The sequence below is a fragment of the Taurulus bubalis genome (assembly GCF_910589615.1).
Source record: "Taurulus bubalis genome assembly, chromosome: 11".
Classification (NCBI taxonomy): Eukaryota; Metazoa; Chordata; class Actinopteri; order Perciformes; family Cottidae; genus Taurulus; species Taurulus bubalis.
Window position 1 is genome coordinate 21,581,564 of NC_136599.1, and position 24,645 is coordinate 21,606,208.

Consider the following 24,645-nt stretch of genomic DNA (forward strand, 5'->3'; position numbering starts at 1 on the left):
TTTTCTCTTATCTTTTATTCGGAGTAGATTTTCTTTGGAGTCATTTAGGATTATCTTCATGCTGATGTTAGTATTCTTCCTCTACAGTTACACTCTTCACCTCCCACTTTTTTCCCCAGCCCAGCAGAGGTCAAGGCCTTGCTCTTGGCCTTGATGTTGGTCTTTGCTGACCTCAACCCTTGCTGATTTGTGTGTGACCTGCTCCTGGGAGGCCTTGACAGCCGTGTTGTTTTTCGTCATTAGAAGATTCACACTGGCCTCTCAGTTGCACCCTCCTCCCTCCATAACACCCCCGCATGCACACACTTTCCCTCCCTATCAAACATAATGCAATCATGCATAGTCAACTAGTAAGGGCCCACCCACCAAGGAAGCAAGGTCTGCACAGAAACCATCATGGCTCCAGAGTATTTGTGGGGTTGTGAAACAGTGGCAGAGAGATTGCTGAGCAGGAAGAACAGTGATAGGGAGCATCCATCCATCACAAGGGATGAGCAAGAGGCTGTTTATAAACACTCCATACTGGGAATTTCTTAATGAGATGTTTCCAGTTGCTACAAGTAAGGCAAGAACGTGGGTCTCTCGTGACTCAGAGGTTGCCAGTTCAAATCCCTAGTGCAACCAAAAGGCCCCGTGCTGGGGGATTTTTAGGTAAATTTAGGATATTGAAAATATCTTTAACTTATACCTTGTCACACACCCTGCACTTTGCCTCTAAATGCTACTGTTACCCAGCTTAATTTTTTCATGTTTCCCAAAATATTCCCCATGAAAAGGTCTAAATCATTTCTTCTCCTCACTGACAGACGTCTGTCCTGCAAGAGAACATTTACAGGAAAACAAGATCTTTGGTCAGGTTTCCGCATGTCCAGCTAAAACACACATCAAGAGCAGCAGTCTGTTTACTCTGTGTGTGTGTGTGTGTGTGTGTGTGTGTGTGTGTGTGTGTGAGAGTGTGAGGATGGAGGCTGGGCTGAAGTCAACATTACAAAAAGTGAGATAGTTGGACAAAGGGAGAGTACGTCGGGACGCTCGGGGCAGCAGGAAGGCTCCCACCAGCGGTGAGTCCACTACCTCTGCTCCTAACTAACACAACTGCAACATGAACAGATTTGTTCAGAAGCCAACGCGCAGATTTTTAACCCAAAGAGCAGCACGTTACTATCCTGCATTCCGAATCCGTCCAGTCTATCTGGGTTTAAAAAAAAAGAAAGAAAAAAGGGAGTTTTTGACATTAAAATTGTCATTTTTCTGCTGCACTTCAATGCAATTTCAAAGGAATTCCAGTGAAGAAAGATGTAATGTAATTCACACCAGCTGATTAAAAGTCCAGGTGTTATTAACGATGGCCAGTTTCTACATGCTACGTTAAGATCCAGAAGGTTCATTTAAAAAAAAAAAAAAAAGGAATATAATGTATTTGATTGTATCCAGAACAAATAGTAACCTCAACAGATCATATGAAATGGTTTCAAACAAATCATTTAAGTAGGGACAACTAATATTTGACATTTAACATTCCTTCTCTTGATGGCCAAATAAACCCGCAAGCACGCTCACTCGCTTATGCTCAAACATTAGTTGTGACCTTTACTCACGAACCCGAGGCCACTTTAATGTAAGTGTCAGTTTCCTGCGAGGATCAGTAAACAGTCCTGAAACCATTATCGAGCTGCAGCTACCCGCCAGCGGCTCTCTGATAAAGAGGAGCTGGCCACATGGAGACCACGGCCTGAACAAGGATTTACGACGTGCCGAATTTATCTCCAGGCTTGTACCGTGAGTGATTTGGGACTAATGACTTTGGGAGGTTTGCACATGCCATCGCTCAGTTTGAGGGAAAAGTTGACATTTTCTGTTTGCTTTGTTTAAGTTTGTGTTACGTTGAGATGCGAGACTTTGCTCCGGTTCCTCTGATGTTCATCTCGTCATTTTGGGACAGTTCGTTGGTTCACAGAACACACACAACCTAATTCAGGGATCACGCCAGAGTCCAATTTATATCCTTTACTAAGTCTTTCCCTCCCCCCTACTCTCCCTCTTCTTTTCGTGATACTCATCTCCCATGGGGCGAGCCCTCATCGGTGGGCCCGTGTCCAACAATGTGTGACACCTCCTGAAGATCCATGGCGACATTTGCACGCTCTCGGATGTTGTACCCATTGTTCAGCGTCACTCTTAGCACTGCTGCCTGCTCTCAAGTCTCCTTCCAGTCCTCAGAGGTCAGAGACGGTTGTGAGGAATGGCTGATGCTTGTTTTGTTTTGCCATGACACACTGATGTTTAATGGAGGAAAAACTCAACAGACCACCTCTTCTTCAGCAATGGATTCATGCATCTATCTAGAATGTTGTAGTATTGTGAAGAAGATTAGGCCCGAGTGAAGATCAAACAAGTTGGTTTAAATTAGAATAAAGTGAGTTTATGTCACCTCATCGGCAGTTATTTGATCTTTTAGAACACTAGCGGCATAAATCCTACCGACTCTGGTGACGCCCTGGTGCGTTAATCCCTTGGTGGCTTTTGTGAAATGTCTCAACAACTGTGCACAGAAATCCACGGTCCCCAGAGGATGAACCCTAATAACTTTGGTGAATCCCTTAACTCTACTCTAGTGCCAGCAGCAGGTTAACTCTTCAGGTTATCCTGTGAAATATCTCAACATCTACTTGCTGGATTGGCAGGAAATTTGGTAAAAACTTTCAAAGTTCCCAGTGGATGAACCATAATGACTTTGGTGGTCCTCTGACTTTTCTTCTCGGCACACCGGGAGGTTGACATTTATGGGTTTAAGTCAAATATCTCAACAACTAACGGATGGATTGACATGAAACTGGAGTGAATTGTTAGAACTGTGGTGGTCCGCTGACTCTCCCATCTAGTATCATCTTCAGGTCAAATGTTTAAATTGCCCAATACGTTGGTTGGTGAGAAAATCCCTGCAAAACTCCTGATTGGCCTCAGCTCTACTTTGTGTTTAGTGCTAATTAGCAAATGTCAGTATGCTAACCCGCTATCAAAGATGAAGAAAATAGTAAGCATGTTATTATGTGTTGTTGTTAACATGTTTGGCTGTCAAGCTGATGTTATAACATTCAGCTCAAATCACTGCTGTGTACAGTCAATAGAATAGACAGAAAGATCTGTTGTAGAGTTACAATTTTAAGAAACAGAACAATAATGTTATATCAATGAAGTACATTTGGATGCATCTGTTCTCCGTAAGCGTTATCCAACCATAACACCTTTAAAATAATATTATCAATGTAGTTATTAGTCTTATCTATTCACCATGTAAAGGCAGGCTTGTAGTGTTAAATGTTATTGTAGCTCTACGGCGTTCATTTCTGCTTCATTATTGTGGTTTTCCCTGAAGTACAATTTCTCTCAAAGCTGTTTTGTCGTCGTGGACTGTGATCACGTGTGTGCCGATTTACCCTTTGGACACAATCTTCAAAGGAGAGACACTGTGTAGCTAGCACCCACATTCCTGTGTCATTCATCACTGAGATCGATCAGGATCGCCCCACTGAAGGCTACGGCTTCGGTGAGCATTACTGACCCACCCCTCTGCTATCCGCCAGCAGGTCCTGGTTCTCATAATGAGCCAGTGAAAGGGATGATATGCGGGTGGGAGGACGCCGTTAATCCTCAGTAAGCATGCTGCATGTCAAACGGCCCCGCTCAGAGATTCACGGGCCAGTGTTGAGGTCACTCCTCTGTCTCCGCTTGGCGGCTCGGGCCTCGTCTCCTTTTCTGCTCTGTCCCGGCCTGGTTGACCGTCTGTGGGGGAGGAGGTGGTCCCCGAGCCCCTTAAATCTAACTGCTGTCCAATATTAACTGAAACACAAACAGAACAGCGGTAAACAAAGCAGAGTAAACACACTCCCGAAGGCTTGGAGGACAAATACAGACAGACAGACAGACAAACACACATTAGTATTGCAAGCTTCACAAGAAATATTTAATCCACGAAAAACTTTATAAAACAATTGATTTAATGATGTAATTACTTTATTTCGACTCATCGGATTAAACTGAGAAACAAAAATCTTTTTTTTTTTTAGCCCAGCTGTTGCACTCTAGGATACATCCATTCAGGCCAAACCTCCTCAACACACACACACACACACACACACACACACACACACACACACACACACACACACACACACACGCTCAATGAGTGTTGAGTGTTCTTCACTCTGTGGAGATAAAGTCTCCATCCGTCCATCCAGCCCTGCCGTCTTCCAATCTGTGAAGTCCCGGCCAGGTCCAGCTGTTTGGACCCCAGTCACATCCCTGTCCTTCATGGGAGTCCCCTGCTTTCCCTTTCGTCTATCCCCCCGGGGACGAATAAGACCTCCTCCAGCACATCGTCCACCACAGACCAAGAGCCTCAGCTGCACTCGTCCTCTGTTTTTTTTTTTTATAAATAGGACGGGACCTCAGCCTCTCCAGCTAAGAGACCTGGACGCATCCTGGGGATAGAGGAATGTTTCTGCACTTCCCAGATCCTTCATGTCTGTGAATCCTCTGAGTAATTGACTGTGTGTGTGTTTATGTCTTTGTAAGTGCGTGTGTGAAGATAAATCCTGTATTACTTGCTGGAGAGAGGATATTCTGTCCAGATGAGAGAGTGGACTGAATTGGAGATGAGCTTTTCGGCAGGGGGGTTTCTCTCCGCCTCGGATGGTTACTGCTCAACAGAGCAGCTCCAGTATTACGGTGAGTCCACACACTCCTCTGACTGTCTTTCTCTTTGCCTTTACTTTCTCTTCTCCTTTTCCTTTTTTCTTCTTTTTCTTTTACAATAATAGATAAAACACTGAAGCTGGAATGTCTTAGTTGGACTGTTGGAAGTTGACACCAATACATTCAAACCAGGAAGTACAGGAAAGACTAGATATGCAGACGTGAGTGTCAATGTCTTATGTGATCTCAATGTGTGGAGACTACTGAAGTACTTCCAGTGTTCTCAGTAATGGTACATTTATTCAAATTACGTTTTATAGCATTATTGGTTCGTGGCTCATTTCTAATCTGCGGTGTCAACTTTGTTGTGAAAGTGGTTTGTTCATCTAAATTATAAAAACAAATGTTCTCACTTACTGCAAATAGTTGAAGGTAGTTTATAGTTGAATTTCTTCACGTTTTAGATATTCACTATCTAAAAGAGGATCGGCCCACTACACCTGATTACTCAAATCTACTCAAGTTTATATTCACTATTCTTGACCATTTTAATTTTAATGAATAATATATTAAAATAAAGTAAAAAGACATTAATGAGTCAGACTGCTAAGACTTTTTTTTTCTACTATTCTACTTTAACGTCCCATTTGCACATTTAATAAAATATCCCATGTTCATCACTGTCTAAAAAAAGGGATGTAGGATCCCTTTAAAGGTGCATAATTCAACATTCAGAGCATTAACATAGCAGCAAAGCAGCACCTTTAAGCAAGTGGGTAATTTATACGTTATATTGTTACAACAAGGATGTGACTGAACTCTCACAGTTGATGAATGAACGTCGATCCTTTATCTACCGCCTCTGAGAACTCGCTCACATGAAAAAAGATTCTTGAGGAGTCTCAGCCGGCTCGATGCATTCGCCACACGCAGGGAGGCTGAGTGCGCGTCGGAGGATCTATTTATACTGACGTGTATCATCCACAAATTCCCCCTGTTGTCTGCCCCCAGGAGCAGGGGGAGGAGGGCGGTGGAGGCGGAGCTATGGGGGGTAGTTTGCTGGTGTTGTTTGGCTCCCTAGTGCGTGGGATGGAAGGGAGGCTGAGGAGTGTTTAGACAGTGTTCAAATGGTTTACAAACAGAGCAGCCACAGCTCTGTCACAGCAAGGACCCCCGCCCCCAAAACCATCGCTGCCACGGTCTGATGAAGACAGAAAACATCTGGAGAGATAACGAAAGAGGACAAAAGGATGGAGTGAGGACGGGTTCACAAGTGCCACCTTTAAAGTGATGATTGGGATATTTACTCGATCGAGGGTGTCGATGAACTTAATGCACCCGTTTTTTACATCTACTGTTTTTTTTCATGAACACCTACAGACAATTTCTAGGGTCCAAAATGTTGAAGACTGACGACTGATAAATAGTCGCAGTGGCAAAGTATTGAAATTCCCACACCGTACCGTTTTCCTTTGGTCTTGGATGGGTCCTCAAGGCCGAGGTAGAAAGTCTCAGAGAGAAAATGAGGGGGCGAAATGTTTCGGTTCTTCAACGGGGATAATGGGGTGATGTGGGAAGTGTATTTTGTGAGAATGCCGTGAGTTCAGGATGAGACCATTGATACCACTTTCTCCACTAACTTCAAGATGTGACTGACGGTCACTCAATAAGAAATGTGATCGAGACATCTCTTTTTATTTTGGAACCGAGCCTTGTGACTTTTCAACAAGAATACAGTAGCTTGTAACAGTCGCTTTAAAATAAGGGCTCTTTCTCACAGGCCCTTGGGGCCCTGGAGCCTCTGACTGGGAGGCCTTTCTAACGATCCAGCCATTGTCATCAGAGTTGTCTCTGCTCCGGCCATACTAGGGACTAAAAGACAGTCTATCAAGACCTTTGCTTGCTTTGATTTTAACCATTCATTTTTAGTTTGTCTCTTGTGATTCCAGTCACTTAAGTTATCCTTCAGCAAAGCTACAGACCTCCAAGAAGGGTTGTTATTGTTACCTGTCAAAGCTTGAAGGCACACTTTTTAAAGAAGACACATTTTCCATATAATCGGATTGACTTTAGTCCCCATCTTCATCTTTACCCTTTAAACTCCCATCTCCAGCAGTGTCTGAGACTCCTGACGGTTGGGTGAGCACTTTGTTTAATCAGCGCATAAAAGATCCCACAGCAGTCCCAGTAGTACTGGTCCAGCTGTTCTTTCAGAGGCTGCCAGTGGTCACACATGTTTTCTCAAAGGAGACCGGACTTGCAAAAACACAAGCTGCTGATTCAAGCTCAGAGACGCTTCAGTCCGTCACAACACGGAGCGGCCATTACAGGCTGAATGAGCATCCAGAAAAGAGGATCAAAAACACCCTTGATGGCACTGGGAGCTCTCAGCTGCATCCTGTTTCAGTAAATTCACAAGGCCTCAATCTCGGCTTTTTATTATATCCCCCAAGAACCATAAAAGCAGTGACACGAGTCACGTAAGACCACATTCCTGTGACGCTCTTTGACTTTCGTCATTCATGTTTCTGTTCTGGCTAATTGCACGCTATTGATCTGTTGTTCAGATTTGTGTGTGTGTGTGTGTGTGTGTGTAGCTGCCATGTAAAATGTGAAATAAATAGCCAGGTTTCTCATGCTCCATGTAAATATCACACCCTCCTCAAAAAACGGGATACTAGTGTGCAAGTTAACACATCCATAGCAACATTTGATGTTAGTCTATTTACTCTATTTATCTTATTGTCAGCAAATCTAATTAATATAGCAAAAATAACAATGTTTACCTCCGTCTCTTGATAGTTTCTGACTTCTCTGCCTTGTCTGTGGAACTCAGCACTAACCCCACTAGCTCCTGCTAAACACATCAAGCTGTAAAAACAGCAACAACAAAAAAAAGCTGTCACAAATAGTCAGTTTTATATTTTCAAAAAGCGCAGTAATTTTTTTTTAAACTGCTGGTCACTGTAGTTTTATCGCAAATGTTACTCAAACAGGAGTAAATAGGGCATTTGTTGGGTGACTATTTTTTAGCTGTGGATGAATACACATGTGGTGCTCTGGCAGGAGGGTGGTGTATGTGAGATTGACTCAAAATGGACTACTTTCAACGCAGTGAAAGAAAATGTCACCCAGTGTGACACATGGATGTGTTTCTAATTTTGAAAACAGTGGAACACGATATATCGGGTTTAAGCCACACAGACAGACCTTGTTCGTACATGTCTTTTTCATGAGGTTCGTTGACAATGATACAAATATAAAATAAGTCATAACCCAATCAAATGGGATGTCAGTTCCGAAACATAAAAAGGCAGTTTGATTTGATAGGATGGGCAGAAAGGCAGCACCAGTGAGGATGAACTATTTTTTTCCCCAGGAAGTGGCAAGGATGTTCCAAGAAGTTACCGGTCTTCTTAGAAGTTCAAATTCATTTTTCATTTGTCAGATCTAAATGCCTTAATACTTTAAATCCTGAATTAGGCCACACATCTACACAACATTACAAAAGCCATGTTGAAGTGGTGTGCATCTGTAGATGTACAGTTCACTCATTAGTTTTAAAAAACACATCTCTGACCACCAAAACAATTATTATACTCCCCCCCCCCTCATTTTTCTATTTCAGACATGCTGGCTGACCCTCTGGGCTACCCCCTCCAGGACCCTGACCTTCAGCTGCTCCCTTGCAGCCAACAACAGTACAGCCCCGCCAACCTGCCCTTCTCCCTCTATGGCTCTCCGCCCTCCTCCACGTCCTCTCCGTCCTCCTCCTCTTCCTCTTCGCAGCCCTGCCATCCTCCGTACAACTACAGCCCCCATTGCCTGGAGGCCCCCTGTGATCCCGGCCTTGAGCCCCACTGCGGGGTCCTGGCCCAGGGGCTCGGAGTGGTGGGGCTGCCCCTGGGCCGGAGGACGCGGGTGGTGTCGGGAGGGAAGGGCAGAGGTCAGGAAGAGCTGTGTGTGGTGTGTGGAGATAAAGCGTCAGGGTATCACTACAACGCTCTTACCTGTGAGGGATGCAAAGGTATTTCTCACTTTCCAATTCAAAAAATATATTTTTCTCCATATAGTTAATCAAGAGGACTCACCTGGACATCCTTTCTGCTTCTTTACTTGTAGGTTTCTTTAGGCGTAGTGTGACTAAAAAGGCTGTGTATCAATGTAAGAGTGGCGGTGGCTGTGAGATGGACATGTACATGAGGAGGAAGTGCCAAGACTGTCGGCTGAGGAAGTGCCGTGCAGTGGGAATGCTGGCTGAGTGTAAGCGACCTCTGCCCTGATTTAACTTAATAAGAGGAACGCATTGATGGGAGTAATCAATACCTGCTTAAACAATCGCCGTTTAACTGATTTGAATCGAGCCTGAAGATGCATTTTATTTCTCAGGCCTTCTGACAGAGGTGCAGTGCCAGTCCAAACGACTGAGGAAAGGCGGTAAGGTCAGAGGACACAAGGAAGAGGAGAACACAGACAGCAAGAGGGTCAGCTCTACCAACAGGCTACCTGGGCAGGTAATAGAAAGCAGGGCTCACCCAGTCTGTTTGTTGGCCTAGCGATAGCAGCGCTGGTCTATAGCCGTGACATTTTGATGACATTCATGGTCCCCAGAAGATGAATCCTACTAACTTTGGCGATATCCTCGACTTTTCCTCTAGTGCCACCTGCACTTTGTATGTAGTGCTAATTGACCCTTCACTCAGCTACCATGGAGCCCACACTGTCACTAACTAAAATATAGAAGCTAACGCTGACACATTACAGGGTAAAAGGTAGCCACCACATCACTTGGCTAGCAAAACAGAAGACAATGAAATGATCACGGTTCCTGTAGTTGGGTAGGTCACTGCCATTAAAAAGCAAAAGCAGCATGTGTATTCCCATAACAATTATCACTATGACACAACGTTTACCATGACTAGCTCCAAATCCACAAAAAACAGCCTGAAAATGAAGAAAATCTGAAACAATTGCGTAAGAGTCTATGAAGCAGAGCTGGATAAGTTGTCGGACCCTGGTCGGAGCTGGCTGATGCTACGCTGTGATTGGGCAGTCTAGGTTCAAGCGGCGGGACTTAGCAAAGGGTCAATCAACTAGTGTTAGTTAGACGTTGGGTTGAAGGATGCTGTGGTTGTTTAAATTATTATTGGTTAGTTGTTGGTTATATGTCTATAAATACAGTTATAGTTTGGAGTGGGGGATTTGGATAAAATTGCTCTTTCACGGTACATGTCATTATATTTTGCCATATTGATACAGTGTATTGTTTTTCTAATCAGAACAGCTGGATGTGAATGCTTGTTTTAGCCTCGTCTAGAAAATCAAACACCTGGCAAACTCAGTTTTGCCATGAAGCAGTCCTGCTCATTCATTTGCAACATTGCACACATTGGCTTTGAAATGTCATATTAAATGTCAAAGGATAGGGTGTCATAAAAAAGAAAAAAAAAAAGAAAATGTAATTTAAAAAAGTCATACTGTGGCATAAAAAACATTTCCATAGTAAGCTATAAAAATGTCACAAAATGGTCATATTAAAGAACGCTATAAAAAGTCATAATTTAGTATGTCGTAAGAAATGTTACAGCATATTATGAGACGAAAATGTCATAAATGTCATTGTATAGTATGTCACTTTAATGTCATCAAACATGTCACTAAAAAGTCCTAGTATAATATGTCTTGCCAAATGTCATAGTATATGCCAGAAGACATGTCAAAAAAAGGTCACGGTATATTATGTCATAAAAGTCAAAATATCGTATGTCGTAAAATATGGCCTTGTGTATGTGACGAAAACATCATAAAAAGTCATAGTTTGTCACACAATGTCCCAGTATGTTATGTCATACAAAAGTAGTCTAATATATATTATAGTACACTGTGCCACAACAAAATGTAATTTAAAAAAGTCATAGTATAGTATGTCATGAAAAACAAACATCATAGTAGGCCATAAAAATTGACCTTTTGTCATAGTTTTAACATGTGGAAGTTATATCATAATCCTTATACTGGTGTAACCACACGTCGTTAACTTCCATCTCCCTCAGGCGGTGTCTGCCAGTTTAACCAGAGAACAGAAGTACCTCGTGGACCGGATGGTGGAGGCCCATCAGCTGTACAAAGCACATGACAGCAGCCACTGCAGGGTAGGTCACCAAGTGGAAACAGCTGTGGTCCCCCCCCCAAAAAAAACCCAGTTTCATATCTACATTGCCCTCATGGTTGCTTGTGTGTGTCTGCTCAGCTGCTTGAGTGGTCGTGTACAGAAGGAGAGGGCTTGTCTGACTTTGCGTCGCCCCAACTGCAACGGCTGCTACAGTTTGCCAGGACAGTGCCAGGTGAGATTGATGGACTATGTGGCCTTCAGAATCTGTGATGTGTAATAAAGAGAAACGTTTTTTATTTTTTTATAATGTAACGGAAACGTGAAAGGAGTTCAAAGAGAGGGGATTCAAATGGTTTATCCTATATGTGATGCATGATAACACCACGTATAAATAAAAACGTCCAAAGACGCATTGTTGGCATACTTCCCTTGTAAAGAGAAAAAAAGATGAATAGTCGAGTAGGCTAAAGATGGTGACAATATGATGAAGATTTACGTATACTGCCATTCATCGCCATTACCGTTGTGTCTGGCGAGTGATGAGGCATACGAGGGAGTAAAAATGTTTAAATACAAAATAGAACTTCATCAAAGTCTGTTGAGCTGTCACTCAAAGAACATCATGAAAAATTCAATAAACGTAACAAATATGGACATTCCCCTCACAGGGTTTGACCTCCTGGACTTTCCTGACCAGAGCTCTCTCTTGTCCATCTCTTCGCTGGAGGTCATGTTCCTGCTCTCAGCACAGCAGTTCTCCCACAACCCAACTAGCCCCAGTCCAGGTGTGAACACACACACACACACACACACACACACACACACACACACACACACACACACACACACACGCGCACACTATTCTAGTTCAGTTTGATACTTAGTTTGAATAATATTTGTTTTCCCCGAATATCAGTCCTGCAGATTTTCAGCATGTCATCACACAACTGGTTGAGAAATGTAGCGTCAAAGGAAAACATCCACAGTGGGATGCTGGTCAATTCAGGTGGGTCCAGACGTGCGCTCACTCATAAAATATCAACGATTTTACAGGCTGTGACAGAACAAAAAAGTATGTTCAATGTATACATTTATTTTATCTAAATAAAACGAACAATTCCCTATTTGTATTTGCTGGTGTGAACAGGAGGCAGTGAGGATCTCTTCGGGCCGGTGCTCAACTTCTTCCACAGCATGGCAACGCTGCGAGTGACGGAGGCAGAATACACCCTGCTCACTGCAACAGCTCTGCTCTGCTCAGGTACAGACCAGGAACCTGTGTGGTCTGAAATAAAAAAAAAACTGCGGTCAATTTAAGACGTGCAAATGCTTTATTCCACTGTAAATAATCAGTATAAACACATCTGGAGCTCTTGAGCAGGCTTTAATAGTAAAAAGATGCCTCTGAATGGTGGGTCCAGGCTTAAAATGGCTCTGTAGCTTACCTGCTCTGTAACTCACATGCTCTGTAGCATGGGGGGTTTCATAGTCGGACATCTGTATCACTCAGTAATGTAGTGTCCGGATACAAACACAATCCAGGCTCTCTCTGTGTCCCCCGTTCTACAGACCGCGCGTCCCTGCAGGCAGCCAGCTGCGTGGAGAAAATGCAGGAACTGATCCTGGACCTGCTGTCCAGGGTGTGCGGGGCCCAGGCTGGAGCTGCGCGAGGGGGCCCGCAGCGGTTCGGCCGCCTGCTGGGCCGACTGACAGAGCTGCGGACGCTTCGCCACAACTACCTCCTCCTGATAAGACGGCAGCCCGGACACTGACAGAGGGGAACCCACCAAACATGGTTCTGGTGTTTGAATTAAAGGACTAGGTGACCCTGAGCTGAGGAGTGTTCTCACCTGATGATCAGACTGTGTTGGACTCTTTGGTCTCTCTCTCGCTCTCTCTCTCTCTCACACACACTCACACACTTTAGCTTATGATGGGACTGAAATGTGTTTGTAGATTGCTGTAGTTTGTTTGGACCAGAGATATTTTATCAGCCTTTTTTTTTATATATATATATATAACTGTTGTATACAGCTAACATTTACAATTAACAGTACTTTTCACTATGCTGAATATTGTTAAAATAAAAATAAAATGCAGACTGTGTGCTAGCTGGACATCACTTTTAACTCTTCCTCAGGGTTTGAGCTGATGGTCTGAATCCTTTATTTTTAATTAAAATTAATTTAAAAAGTAACAACCTAAAACTGCACTTAGTTTCCCAAAAGGTTTTTTATTAGACCATTTAATTCTCAAAATGTGAAAAATGTTATCGAGACTGAATATTTTGTAAAAATATACAGGTAGTGCAAGCTTTAGGTATATTTTCTCATTTAATAATTATGGATCTCTCAAAAATAAAGCGAATATTCAACAGTGAATGATGGCGGTCGGTCTTGTGTGAAATCCAAACCAAAAGTGAACTTATCAGTTAAAAATAACGGCTGCATGTTTTTAAAAACCTCACTCCATTTATTTAAATACGATTTAATAGTCTATAGCCCAAAAAGAGACTAAGAGATAATCAAGAAGGAATTAAAATATCAAGCACAATCGGCTCATTGTGCCGTCTGCTCTGAATGTACACACACACACACACGCACGTAAAAAAACATGAAATGTCATAGTATAGTAAACTACACTGACTTTTTCTACATACTTTACCAGGATTTCCATCTTACATACAATTCCCAGCAAAACCTCGTCTCTTATTTTTTATTTGAGCCTTTTTCCATTCAAACTTTACTTGAAATAAAGATTCTGTAATTGAGACACGGTACATTACATTGTGAAAACACCAGTTGTACTTTCCTGCATCCTCGTTTCTGCGTCTGTTCAGTTGTTTGAAAGTCCACATACAGAAGAAGGGGGTGCCGGTCTGATGGGTCACCCCACCTGCAACCACCTCTACACTTCGCCTGAGGATCGATGGTAATATGTTTCAATAGGGTGGGCAGATTAGAAGTGTGCTTCAATTATATCAAACTGCTCAGCCTCCTTGGGAAAGTTTGTCAAGGGTGCTATAAAGCCCCCCCCATAATTGTCTAATGTCCCATCCAGGAGGAGCAGTGCGGTTCCACCCTGGCTGCTGAACAGTGGACCTGAGAACCACGTCGCGGTTCTGTTGGGCTCCATCAGACCGTGATTGAGTGTGTCAATGCCCCAAGCGAGGTAGTTTGAACGAGGTAGTTTTAAGAGGGTGAAATGGAGCGGGAGATTGACAAGGTGGTGAGAAGGGAGCTGACAGAAGCAGCCGAAATAAACTTTCTCTGGAGGGCGTAGGGTGAGGCTGAGCCTGAGAGAGGAGCGCAGACATCTTGAGGGAGCCGCTGCTCCTTTGGGACGAAAAGGGGCCAGTCGAGGTGGTTCAGGCTTCTGATCAGAAGGCCTCCCGGGCGTCTCCCTTTAGAGGTTTTCCGGGCATGTCCAACTGCTAAGGGGCCCGGGGTCGACCCAGAACATATATCTCGTCTGGCCCTGGAAAGCCCTGGGAAAGCCTCAGGAGCTTCACAATCTACTTTCTGGTGTGCTCACTGAATCCTGACTCAGAAAACTTCTAAGCTCCTTCAGGCTTAAAATAATGAACAAAATGTTCCCATTGGCTGGTGCGAACAGGAGGCAGCGAGGATCTCCTCGGGCCGGTGCTCATCTCCCTCTGCAGCGGTGACGGAGGCTGAATACACTCTGCTCACTGCAACAGCTCTGCTCTGCTCTCAGACCAGCCATCTGTACGTTTGGTCTGAAGTAAGCCAATCGGCTGTCAAGTAAAGATATGCAAAACCTCTATTCCACTGGAATTAATCAGTATAAAACATCTGGAGCTCTCCAGCAGGTTGTAGTAGTCAAAATGACGCCTCTTTCATAATTGAGTAAGGCTTAATGGCTCAGCATTCTGACGACTGGCAACAATTTCCCTTGTGCAACGCGTCAGTCCATGTTTGCGTGTAAAGGAGGAGGTTTTTATCCAATATTGATCAGACTGTTCAATATTCGTTGGTCTTCCACCACTTTCTGTTAACTTCAGTTTAGCGGCCATTGTTGAATTTGAGCTTGATGGGACTAATATGCGCTTGTGGATTGCTGCCGTTTGTTTAGAGAAGATATATTTTTAGGTCTTTTTTTTATGACTGTTGTATACTGCTAACAATTAACAGTACTTTTCACTATGCTGATGGTTGTTAAAAATAAAAACGCATACTTTGTGCTGGCTGGACTGGCTGCTCAGACTGAAACCTGCAACATCACTTTCCCCACACCTGCTATTGTTGAGTAGTTTTAAGCTGATGATCGAAACCCTTTAATATCTTCCAAGTGATCATTATTAAACAATACTAAACAATGGCTGTTCTCCCCTTTGGTTTTGAGAAGAAAATTGCAGTTAAGTATCCCAAAAGGTTTTTAATAGAGCATTTATATTTCCCAAAATGTGGAAATACTTGTTTTGACAAAATATTTGGTGAGCAGATAAAATATGCAGGTATTACAAGCTTATAGAGGTGTATTTTTTCATTTGATAAAATATGAGTCTTGACAATAAATAGCATATTCTGGGGGTCAACAGTGAATGATGGACAGTAAAATCATCACCAAACCAAATGTGAACCTTATTTTTTTTAAATGTTGGCTGCAAGTTTTTATTTTTTTAACGTCACTCCATTTGCTTTAAATTAGATGTAATTTCAACTTTCACCAATATAACTTTATTTCTATAGTTCTGCATCCCATAAATAAATAATTTCTCTGTATCAAAAAGAGAATTCATATATAAAGAACAATTGGCTCATTATGTTGTATGTTCTGCACACACACACACACACACACACACACACACACACACACACACACACACACACACACACACACACACACACACACACACACACACACACACACACACAAAACTGCAGCAAGTCAGGAATTATTTCATCTCCACAAATATACACAGCTTCGTTTTGCCCCTTGTAGCTTGATTGAAATACGCATTTTAAAAACAGCAACATTAAATTACATTGGGTTTGATAATAAACATACATATGTACACAAAGTGTGCCTTTATAATATACAAGTGTATTTGTAAAAGATTAAAATGTAAAAAGCTATTGTATAAAAGATGGCAGTGATCTTCTGCGCTTCATATAAATATGTCAAATCTCTTTTCTGAAAGTTTGATTCCTTGGCAGTAGCATGATACGAAATAGAGAGAGAATTCTTTTACATTTGATCCAGACACACCGTTTCACATCCTGGTAAGCGGATACCTCGATACACCCCTCTGAACAGGGATTTAACGCTTACCGGGACCTGAAGGTAACTTCATCCAGAGCTCCACGACGAGACGAAGGCAAAACGCCATCGCTCTGCATGTCAGACACTAGTGGTGTGGGACCGTACTACAGTCCAGGACTGTGCTGGGCAGCAGCCTCTCCGAGACCACGGTGCAAATACAAGGACCACCTGCGGCTTTAAGACCAAAACAGAGATGCATAGTTGCCGACTGTGTGCGCACACTCGCTTGCCGTCGCCCTCTACAGGTAGTTGGAGGCGACAAAGCCGTGGCTGTGGCTGACTCGGCTCTGGTGGATCATGGCGCGGTCGTACGCCACCTGGACAGACTTGCGGATGCTGGACTTGCGACCCTCCATTACGCGCAGCTTGTCCGCCGTGTCATCTACACCCAGGGCGGTCACTTTGTCTCGCGGGAGCCACTGCCTACAGTACCAGAAACACAGATGGTGACAACTTGCACTGCTTCAGACCCGTTTGCATATACTAGATTTGTGTGTTCAATGTAAATATATACATACAACTACAATATATAAAACTATGCTCATTTTATTTTCAAATAAAACAAATTAACAATAATAAGTGTATTCTTTTTTTCTGTAGAAGAATTACCTAGTCACTCTGATTCTCCTTGACTGGACAATTCAACCAGCTGAAATGCATTCTGATCTCATGGATATAAGGTGTGTGCCCCTCACCATGTCCGCTTGTTGTCAAAGAAGAGCACCAGGTAGAGCCTCTCGTTGGCCTCCTCCTGCCTCTGCTCCCCCAGAGAGAGGACCTCTTTGGGCGGGACAGGGATGGGCACCCCGTTGTGCAGCATGCCCTCCTCTGGCATCTCTGGGTCGATGATCTGGAACGAACAGTCGAGAAGTCTTTAGGTCTGTTTCTAGCTCTGCGCTCACACGGCTGTTCTGTGGTTCCAGGAAGCTCCTTATTTAGATCTAGATTTGGTTATATAGATATATCACCGTGAAATTCCCTCATTTTAATTTCTCAAGATGTTTGATAAAAGCTGCCTTCAAGTATCCAAGAGAGCTACACCGTCTGTTGACGGCTTATATTAGATGGTGCGTCGTTAACGTTTAGAAGAATGCAGGCTTACCAGAGCAGGATAGGAGGGATATCCCCGACACTTGGCCCACACCAGAACTAGGGACTCCAGCTCCGCCCCGTCCGTAGACATTAGACTGCCGTTGCCTGCAAAAAAGCAGCGAAATTATTTTAATTGATAAAAAAAAAAAAAAAAAAAAAAAAGTGGTTAGAGTTGTATTTTGAACTGCAAAATGTCCCGATGCTTAGGAGACACTTGTGAGAAAAGAGGATAATGATGGTACACAGCAGGAATAACTTCTATTTAAATTCAGGTGAACTGAGACATGCGTTTAACAAAACAAACATACCAGTATAATCAGAGTCTCCATTGACGATCTCCAGAAAGGGAACTTTGGAAAGAGCTGGTTTCCCGAGGCTTCGTTTGGGTGGTGAGCTACTGGAAGACAATATCACGGTCAATGTATCAATGCATCAATGTACTCATTACCAATCACAACCAAACAACCACGGACAATGGCTGCACCGCGTCTTACATTTCTTTGTGCAGGACTGGACAAGGGCTGTACTCTGAGTCGGACCCGCCGTCTTTGTGCTTGTTGAAACCGTTGGTCAGACCTGAAAAGCAAATGAGAATACTTAGAACAACCTCAGAAGACCAGGAGGAAAACTAGATAGAAAAGGACACACCTAGACAGATATGTGCAGATACAGATGCTAACCTGATGTGATAAACGGATATTAAAAATTGATAAAGACAAATTGAATACAGCTCTTCCATCTCTTGAAGAAGAGGGATTTAAAGTACAGCACATTTATTAATTACCCATGTGGACACATCCGACTGATGGTCTTCAGTGCCACAGGTAGTCAGTTCTCAGTAGCTCTGTGTGAGGATCGTAAAAACTAATAAGGAACTACATAAAGCCTCTCACCACTTTCCAGTGTATGATTTGGTGTCTTATCCAGCTCACTATCTGAGCTCATGTAGCGACTGGGGGTCCATTGATCATTGAGGGTGGGGGGTCCGGGGCTTTTCTGTGGGGTCTTAGATGGAGTGGATAAAGGTGTTGAGGACGGGGTACTGGCTGTGGAGTTGGGTGCTGTCGGGGCGTTGCTGGAACTGTTGTCCTGCTGCTCCTTTCCGTTCAGCAAAGGCGTGTCTCTCTCTCTGAACAGCTTGGCTCCATTTTTCGCTTTTTTGAACAATACGGAGGTCCTTCGTCCAACTCCCCCGGTGGTGGGCCGCAGAGGAGCGGCGAGCTCTGGCAGGCCGTTGGCCACTGCCTGTCCTTCGCTGTGCAAAATGGGAGGCGGCAACACCTCCCGCTCCTGCGTTCTAGTGCAATTCATGTTCTCCGTGGTGAGGTCTGGGAGGTCGCTGTCCATCTTCAGGCGTTTGCAGGCCCAGCTGGGGGACCAGGGCTCCCCTGTGATTGGCCGCAGCGTGGGAGGGTCCACAGGGGCGTCCCCGTGTCGCGGAGGAGGGGCCGGCCCGGTTGGTTCCAGTGTCGGGGGCGAAGTGGATTTGAGGTCATCTGGAAGAGAAGGAAAAGTTGTATTAAATTTTCCATTAGCATGTATTTCAAATGAATGTCCATTTAGTATGTCGTGTGATGCGGTGGTGTAGTATTCACACTGGAATATGGTGTCACTTCGGAATGGGTCACATCTCATTCAATCAGTTTAACCGGCTCAAAGGGAGTGGAGGTGTTCTATAGATATGGAGGACCTTATCAAGACGAGTGATTAGATAACTTTGCCCTCACAACTGTACACCAGCAACATGACAACATGGCAGTATTTTAAGACTCGACACAAATCGCAGGTATTCTGCGGCGCACCTCTGTGGTAGCAGAGACTGGAGTAGCCTGGAGTGGGATGACATGGCATGACTGTACGTGGCCAATGGAGAGTGGTGAGTCCATGAGAGTGATGTACAGAAGAGGTGCAGACATAGAGTGCACTGGGAGAGAGGAGTTGTGAGGCAGCCATGGCTAACGAGACTCTGTGGGCCCCTACTTACTAGACTGGAGACAGTGGGGTGGTTGGGGTTGGTGCGTGGGGGGGACCCTGGCTCAATTACCTGAGGACAATGTTCCGTTAGCTCATGTTCACAACTGGTCTCATTGAAAGTAAGAGGTTTTTAAAAGGTTCATGCAGGCAATGTCATACTGTTGAAAGGTTCAGTGCTTTTCATCACCCACCTTTGTCCGAGGACGACAGGCCGTGGTCGGCCTTGCCATCTTTGTCGTGGTCGGCCTTGGCATTTTTGTCGTGGTCGGCCTTGGCATCTTTGTCGTGGTCGGCCTTGGCATCTTTGTCGTCATCTTCCTCCTCATCCTCCTCGTCGTCCTCGTCCTTCAGATGTCCATTGAGAAGGCTGGAGCGGTGGTGCTGGCCCTGCCTGTAGCGGATGTTGTTGATCTCGCGACGAAGCAGGCGTATGCGTCTGGTTCGGGCGCCGCTGCATCGCATGGAGGAGACAAAGTCCATCTTTTCCAACAGCTCCCTCAGCTGTTCCTCCACCGTCATATGAAGCCGGTTGTCTGGATCCAGCACACTGTCAACTGGACACAACAGGAAGGGGTCAGGCTGAAGGGTGACGCAGACAAGCACGTTCCACGAAAGTGGAACAAGTGGAACAGAGCCAAGTGCTGTGGTTTTTCCCCCACAAAGGCCAGTCAAATTAATTGATCATGAACCAACTCAGAACTGCCAGAACTTGACTCTTTCAGCACTTCAGTTTGTCATGTACTGTTCACAGACAGAATATACTGCAATTTATTGAGCTACATCTCGAGTATGAGATGGTGTTTAACTAGCAATAGTAGCAACAATAGTAGATAGAAGAGTCAGAGAAACTCAAAGACAAATCCAAATTCTGATAAAAAATTTAAACGATGACCTAGTTAAATATATAATAGCCATCCCTCTCCTGCCACATCTCATAACTCATTCCAATCCATCACTTGTTGGAAAATGTCAGGCTCCACTATACACAAAAGAGAGCATTATGCAAAGTGAGGCATGCAACCACCCCATTTACTATTTTACGTTCAAGCTATTTCCAAGAAAAGAACATGAAGAACATTTCGTATTATTACACAGTATTACGTAGTAATTCATATACAAATGGTCATTTTGTGAGTGAAGTATTTCTTTAAAACAAAGAGTTGAAATAGTAATCATTTATATTTAGGTACTCCAAAATAAAACTCACACTTTAATTCATGTCCAAAATAAAGTATAGCGCAAATCTATTTCAGTCCCAATTAACCACCCTTGAGTTGCAGTGTATTAATATATTATCGTTGAAATAGAATAAAAAAAAAAAAATGGTTGTACTGAAACATTTACCATGCATCTAAACAAGTATCTACTCCTAAGAAGGGTACACACAGACCCCTATCTAAAGTAAAACAGATGTGTGTGGTCACATTTCCCGTTGAGTGCCACCGTTTTGTCTTACCATCCTCCCAGGTGCAGCTGTAAAAGTCTCGTTTCTGCGGTGACTCAGAGAGGTGCATGCCAGTGTTCAGGTCCAGGCCGGTGTTGGTGGCTTGGCGTTGTGAATGCCGCAGTACGGCTCCCCCCAAGTCTCTCAGACGCAGCGCTACCCGGTGGAAGGCCGTGTCCTTGTCGTTGTAGAGGAGGCAGTTGGACACCATCAGGTGGAAGTCGGTCTCCAGGTCAGCCACTGAGCGGTAGGCGTGACTCTCCAGCTTAGCGCGCATCGTGGAAAAGTCCATGGGCTGGCTGATGAACTCCAGGTAATCTGGGACCTGAGGACAAGACAACATAACTCTAAAAGCTCATGAGGAGAAGGGACACATATAAGCAATTCAAATACAAAAAAACTGGACAGATAGAAAAAGTTATATAAAGTGGGGGTGCTGTTTTGGTTGCTATGGTTCCACAAGTAGAATTACAATAAATGTAGGCAGACACTCTGTAACTCTTTGACAGCTTTGATGGGCATGGACCTCTTTCAGTTAAATTATCAATGCAAAAGATTACAAGCTATATAAGAAAATATCTGGTTCTTTGATAAAAAGAATAAGCCTGTGTACATAGAAACCTCGGGGGAAGGTTAACTACGCTTCCCAAGGTGCATTTGGCAAGAAATATCTCATCTCCTCGCTCTAAATTTGGTCATGTGCACCGCTCACAGCAGGCAGAACCTAGAGATTATGCTGTTGGGGAAACAGATTTTCAATCTGCAGCTATAAATTAGCTATAAATTAAATTTGGGGTCAAGTGAATTCAGCAACTATGAAGCCCTGTTTTCTTAATAATTGCAACGATGACTCGTTCTGAATTTTGCTACACCCCCGAGTTGCTCAGCAACTCTATATAACCTTTTTACATCTGGTCTCTGGGGTTGTAACAGTGAAGCGTCTAACCTCCTTGATGTCGACTGGCTGTGCAAAGATCTGGGCTGTGTCCTTCTCCTGTAGTTGGTCCAGAGTGGAGCGGAGCAGCACCAACATCGGGGTTAACTGCAACTCCAGAGCTTCCTGGTGAACTTTGACCTGCAGATGTCAGAGGATGTGCATGTGATGTCACCATATGTGGAAGTTGCCGGCATAAAAATTTCAGAAGAAAGTTTTTACAAACTTCAAGGAGGAAGGGAAAAGAAGCAATACTACTGAGCGGCAATGTTAACTAACCGAGGAAATTGTTTTTCTATGAAACTTGATTAAATCTAAATATTTCTATAAAGATGTCCACAGCCAACCAGATTATCATGCAAACTCATCAGATTGTAACATACACAGGCCAATGTAGATGTGCAGTGGCAGGCCAGTCAATCATATGTATAATTGATGGTCTTTTCTTTTCTTTCTTTTTTCCTCCGTGTGACACACATAGCAGCCACCTGTTGGTTTTGTTTTACCACTCAATTATAGCAAAGGGTATATCACGTATAAATAAATATAAGAAATATGTATACTCTCTATAGCACAGGCAAAGAAGTGTGACAATTCAAACATCTCAGCTCTTTAGACTACATTGGTGAACACCTTACAATTTGAAAGACCCATAATTTATATCCTTTCGATCCTCAACAATTCAGATTTGAAATACTGCCTTCTGTAGAACCGCAAATATTAAATTGATTAATTGTCAACTATTAAATTATTCACAAGCTATTTTGCTAATCGATTAATCAGTTTGAGTCATTTGTTTTCTCTCAATTCAGCTTCTTAAACGTGACTATTAGCTTTACTCCTCATGACAGTAAATAGTATCCGTCTGAGTTGTGGACGAAACAAGATATCGTGGGAAATACAGTAAGTCACCACCCTTTGTGAGCATGTGAGAGTCATGCTGTGTATATTACCTGTTCTCTTTTGAGTTTCTCCCTCTTGCGGATGAGCTCCACCAACAGCCTTGCTTTCTCAAGATCATGCCGCAGCTTCTGCCAATATCTCAGTGCTTCTCTTGCAGCAGAAACCTTCTCATCCACCTCAGGCTACAAAGTAAAAGACATTTTTCAATGGGCAATGTATCAACACTTAATTGACATACTCAATGAATTTTAGAAATTGTTTGGTAGGACAATGGCTAAATAACGTCACAAATTTGTTTATCATCAGAGAACAAAAATAGTTACTGAGAGCCAAGACTGTGGAACGGTTTCCTACCAGGATTTGTTCAGTATTCCTTTGGGATTGGATGCTAGAGTGCAGACGCCGGACCAGAGGCACGCCGTTCCTCGACTGACGCTTCAGTAACCAGTAATTATGCAGCCTATGCATGAACTGTTTTTTTCTCTGAAAGAGGATTCCTTTGCAGATGATATTCAGCCTGTAACAACAGAGATAGATGCAGGCTAACATAACTAACATTGTTCCAGGCATTTCATCACTCATTGTACACTTATTTAAATTGGTTAAAACATATTTTTACAACAGATGCGCAGCATTTTATTACATTCAAAATAAAAGAAAGTCTTACCTGCTTGTGGGTATCTGAGGCACAGTCACTTGTGGTGATGCAGTGTGTTGTTCTGTTGACTCTGATCCCTTCTTCCCTTTCTTTTTATCCATCTTGGCAGCATCTTCAGATTTCCTGCCTTTTTTCGGTGTTGCAGGGCCGTCTGTGTAGGCACTCCGTCCTCTGCTAGACCTCGCTCTGCTGCCCACCACTCTCCCTTCACTCTCCTCATCTGAGACGGGCTCTTGTCCTGGTGGTGAATGGGCCTCACAGAATGCTGTCTTTTTAACAGAGAATGTAGTCCCATTAACGTTTGTCTCTCGCACAGGATCGATCTTCATAAACAGGCCAGCACGCTGAGCACACGTGACATGAAACGCAGTGTAACAGTTGGCCTTGTGGCACTGAATTGATGCACCACGGCCCTTCTGCTTGCACAGGTAGCAAGTCAGTTTCCAGCGTGCCGGCGGGATGTTATTGACCCCTTCCACTGGTTCCAGAAACACTGTGTTGGCAAAGCAGACCTCAGGGATCCAGATGGCACAGACTACATGTGCCCAGCGGCCGTCACTCGTTTGTTTGAAAGCGCCTCCGCGGTTCGGACATAGAACACAGTCAACGGGTTTCTGAGGGGACTGAAGGCAGCAGCGGCACAGCCACTGGCCCTCAGGAATGTAGGGTACACCATAACACTCCTGATGGACGGCCAGGTTGCAGGAGTCGCAGAAGAGGATGACATTGCTGTTGAGGCACTCATCATCCAGGCACACGCAGCAGAAGGCATCGTCGTCAATAGCACTCTGAGAGGGTGCCCGGCTGCGGGCTTCCCGGTACGCCTCCTCCTCCATCCGGTCGACCATCAGCTCAAAGTAGTCTGGTGTGACAGCTGAGAAACCCTCTGACGTCCGGCCAGCATTGACCATCTCCAGCCAGACGGTGTCCTCGTCATCCATGTCATATTCTGCCTCAGCTTCCTGCTCCTCAGCTAACCGCTCAATGTAACGATAATATGCCGCGGGCAGAGGACGTGCTTCGACTGGCGTGAAGGTCTCTAACACGTGAAACTTAGGTTCAGGTAGGGTCATGTGCTGATGGTGTGATTCATTAAACTTTTCTGGGGATGGTGGATGAGAATTGGGACAGTGGTTCTTGGAAGGTGGTGGCGACTTGACAGCGGGACATTTGGAATCTTTCCTGCGGCCCCGGGGTGTGATGGGTTTGCGGACTGTTTGGGCACTGCTGGTGGGAGGTGATGACTGCTCACTGTTCTCCTTGTTACTGTTACACTCAATAATGTCCTGAGCCATCATTTCATCCTCAGTAATGACCTCCAAGGGTTCCAGAATAGAAATGCGATGAAGCCTACCATCTAGTTCCACCTCTACCACCTTCTGGGCCTGGGAGTAAGAAAGGGTTTCTCTGCTTGGAGACGCTTTGAGGCTGTAAGGGGATGGGGACCGCTGGCGGGCAGCCCCACGTCCGCCAACTGTCCCATTGGACTTCCTGACATCAGTTCCATCCCCTGTGGCCACCTGGCCTTTTCGACGTGGCTTCCTCAT

At 44.1% G+C, this 24,645-nt stretch overlaps 2 protein-coding genes across 2 annotated transcripts; one reads left to right on the forward strand and one right to left on the reverse strand.

The window, feature by feature from the left end:
- Positions 1 to 4,631: 4,631 nt before the first annotated feature.
- On the forward strand, positions 4,632 to 12,579 carry nr1h5 (nuclear receptor subfamily 1, group H, member 5; the record flags this gene model as incomplete). Its single annotated transcript, XM_079225998.1, has 10 exons — positions 4,632 to 4,728; positions 8,324 to 8,722; positions 8,818 to 8,958; positions 9,085 to 9,209; positions 10,749 to 10,847; positions 10,946 to 11,039; positions 11,476 to 11,592; positions 11,724 to 11,813; positions 11,955 to 12,068; positions 12,377 to 12,579. The coding sequence occupies 10 exons, from the start codon at positions 4,632 to 4,634 to the stop codon at positions 12,577 to 12,579; spliced, it is 1,479 nt and encodes a 492-aa protein (XP_079082124.1).
- A 2,707-nt stretch (positions 12,580 to 15,286) lies between these two features.
- Positions 15,287 to 24,645, reverse strand: brpf3b (bromodomain and PHD finger containing, 3b; the record flags this gene model as incomplete). The annotated part of the gene is made up of 12 exons (XM_079226364.1): positions 15,287 to 16,516; positions 16,789 to 16,943; positions 17,196 to 17,290; positions 17,494 to 17,582; positions 17,680 to 17,761; positions 18,079 to 18,681; positions 19,351 to 19,713; positions 20,616 to 20,928; positions 21,550 to 21,678; positions 22,491 to 22,622; positions 22,801 to 22,957; positions 23,108 to 24,645. 12 exons carry the CDS (start codon positions 24,643 to 24,645, stop codon positions 16,333 to 16,335), a joined length of 3,840 nt encoding a protein of 1,279 aa, XP_079082490.1. The 3' UTR covers positions 15,287 to 16,332.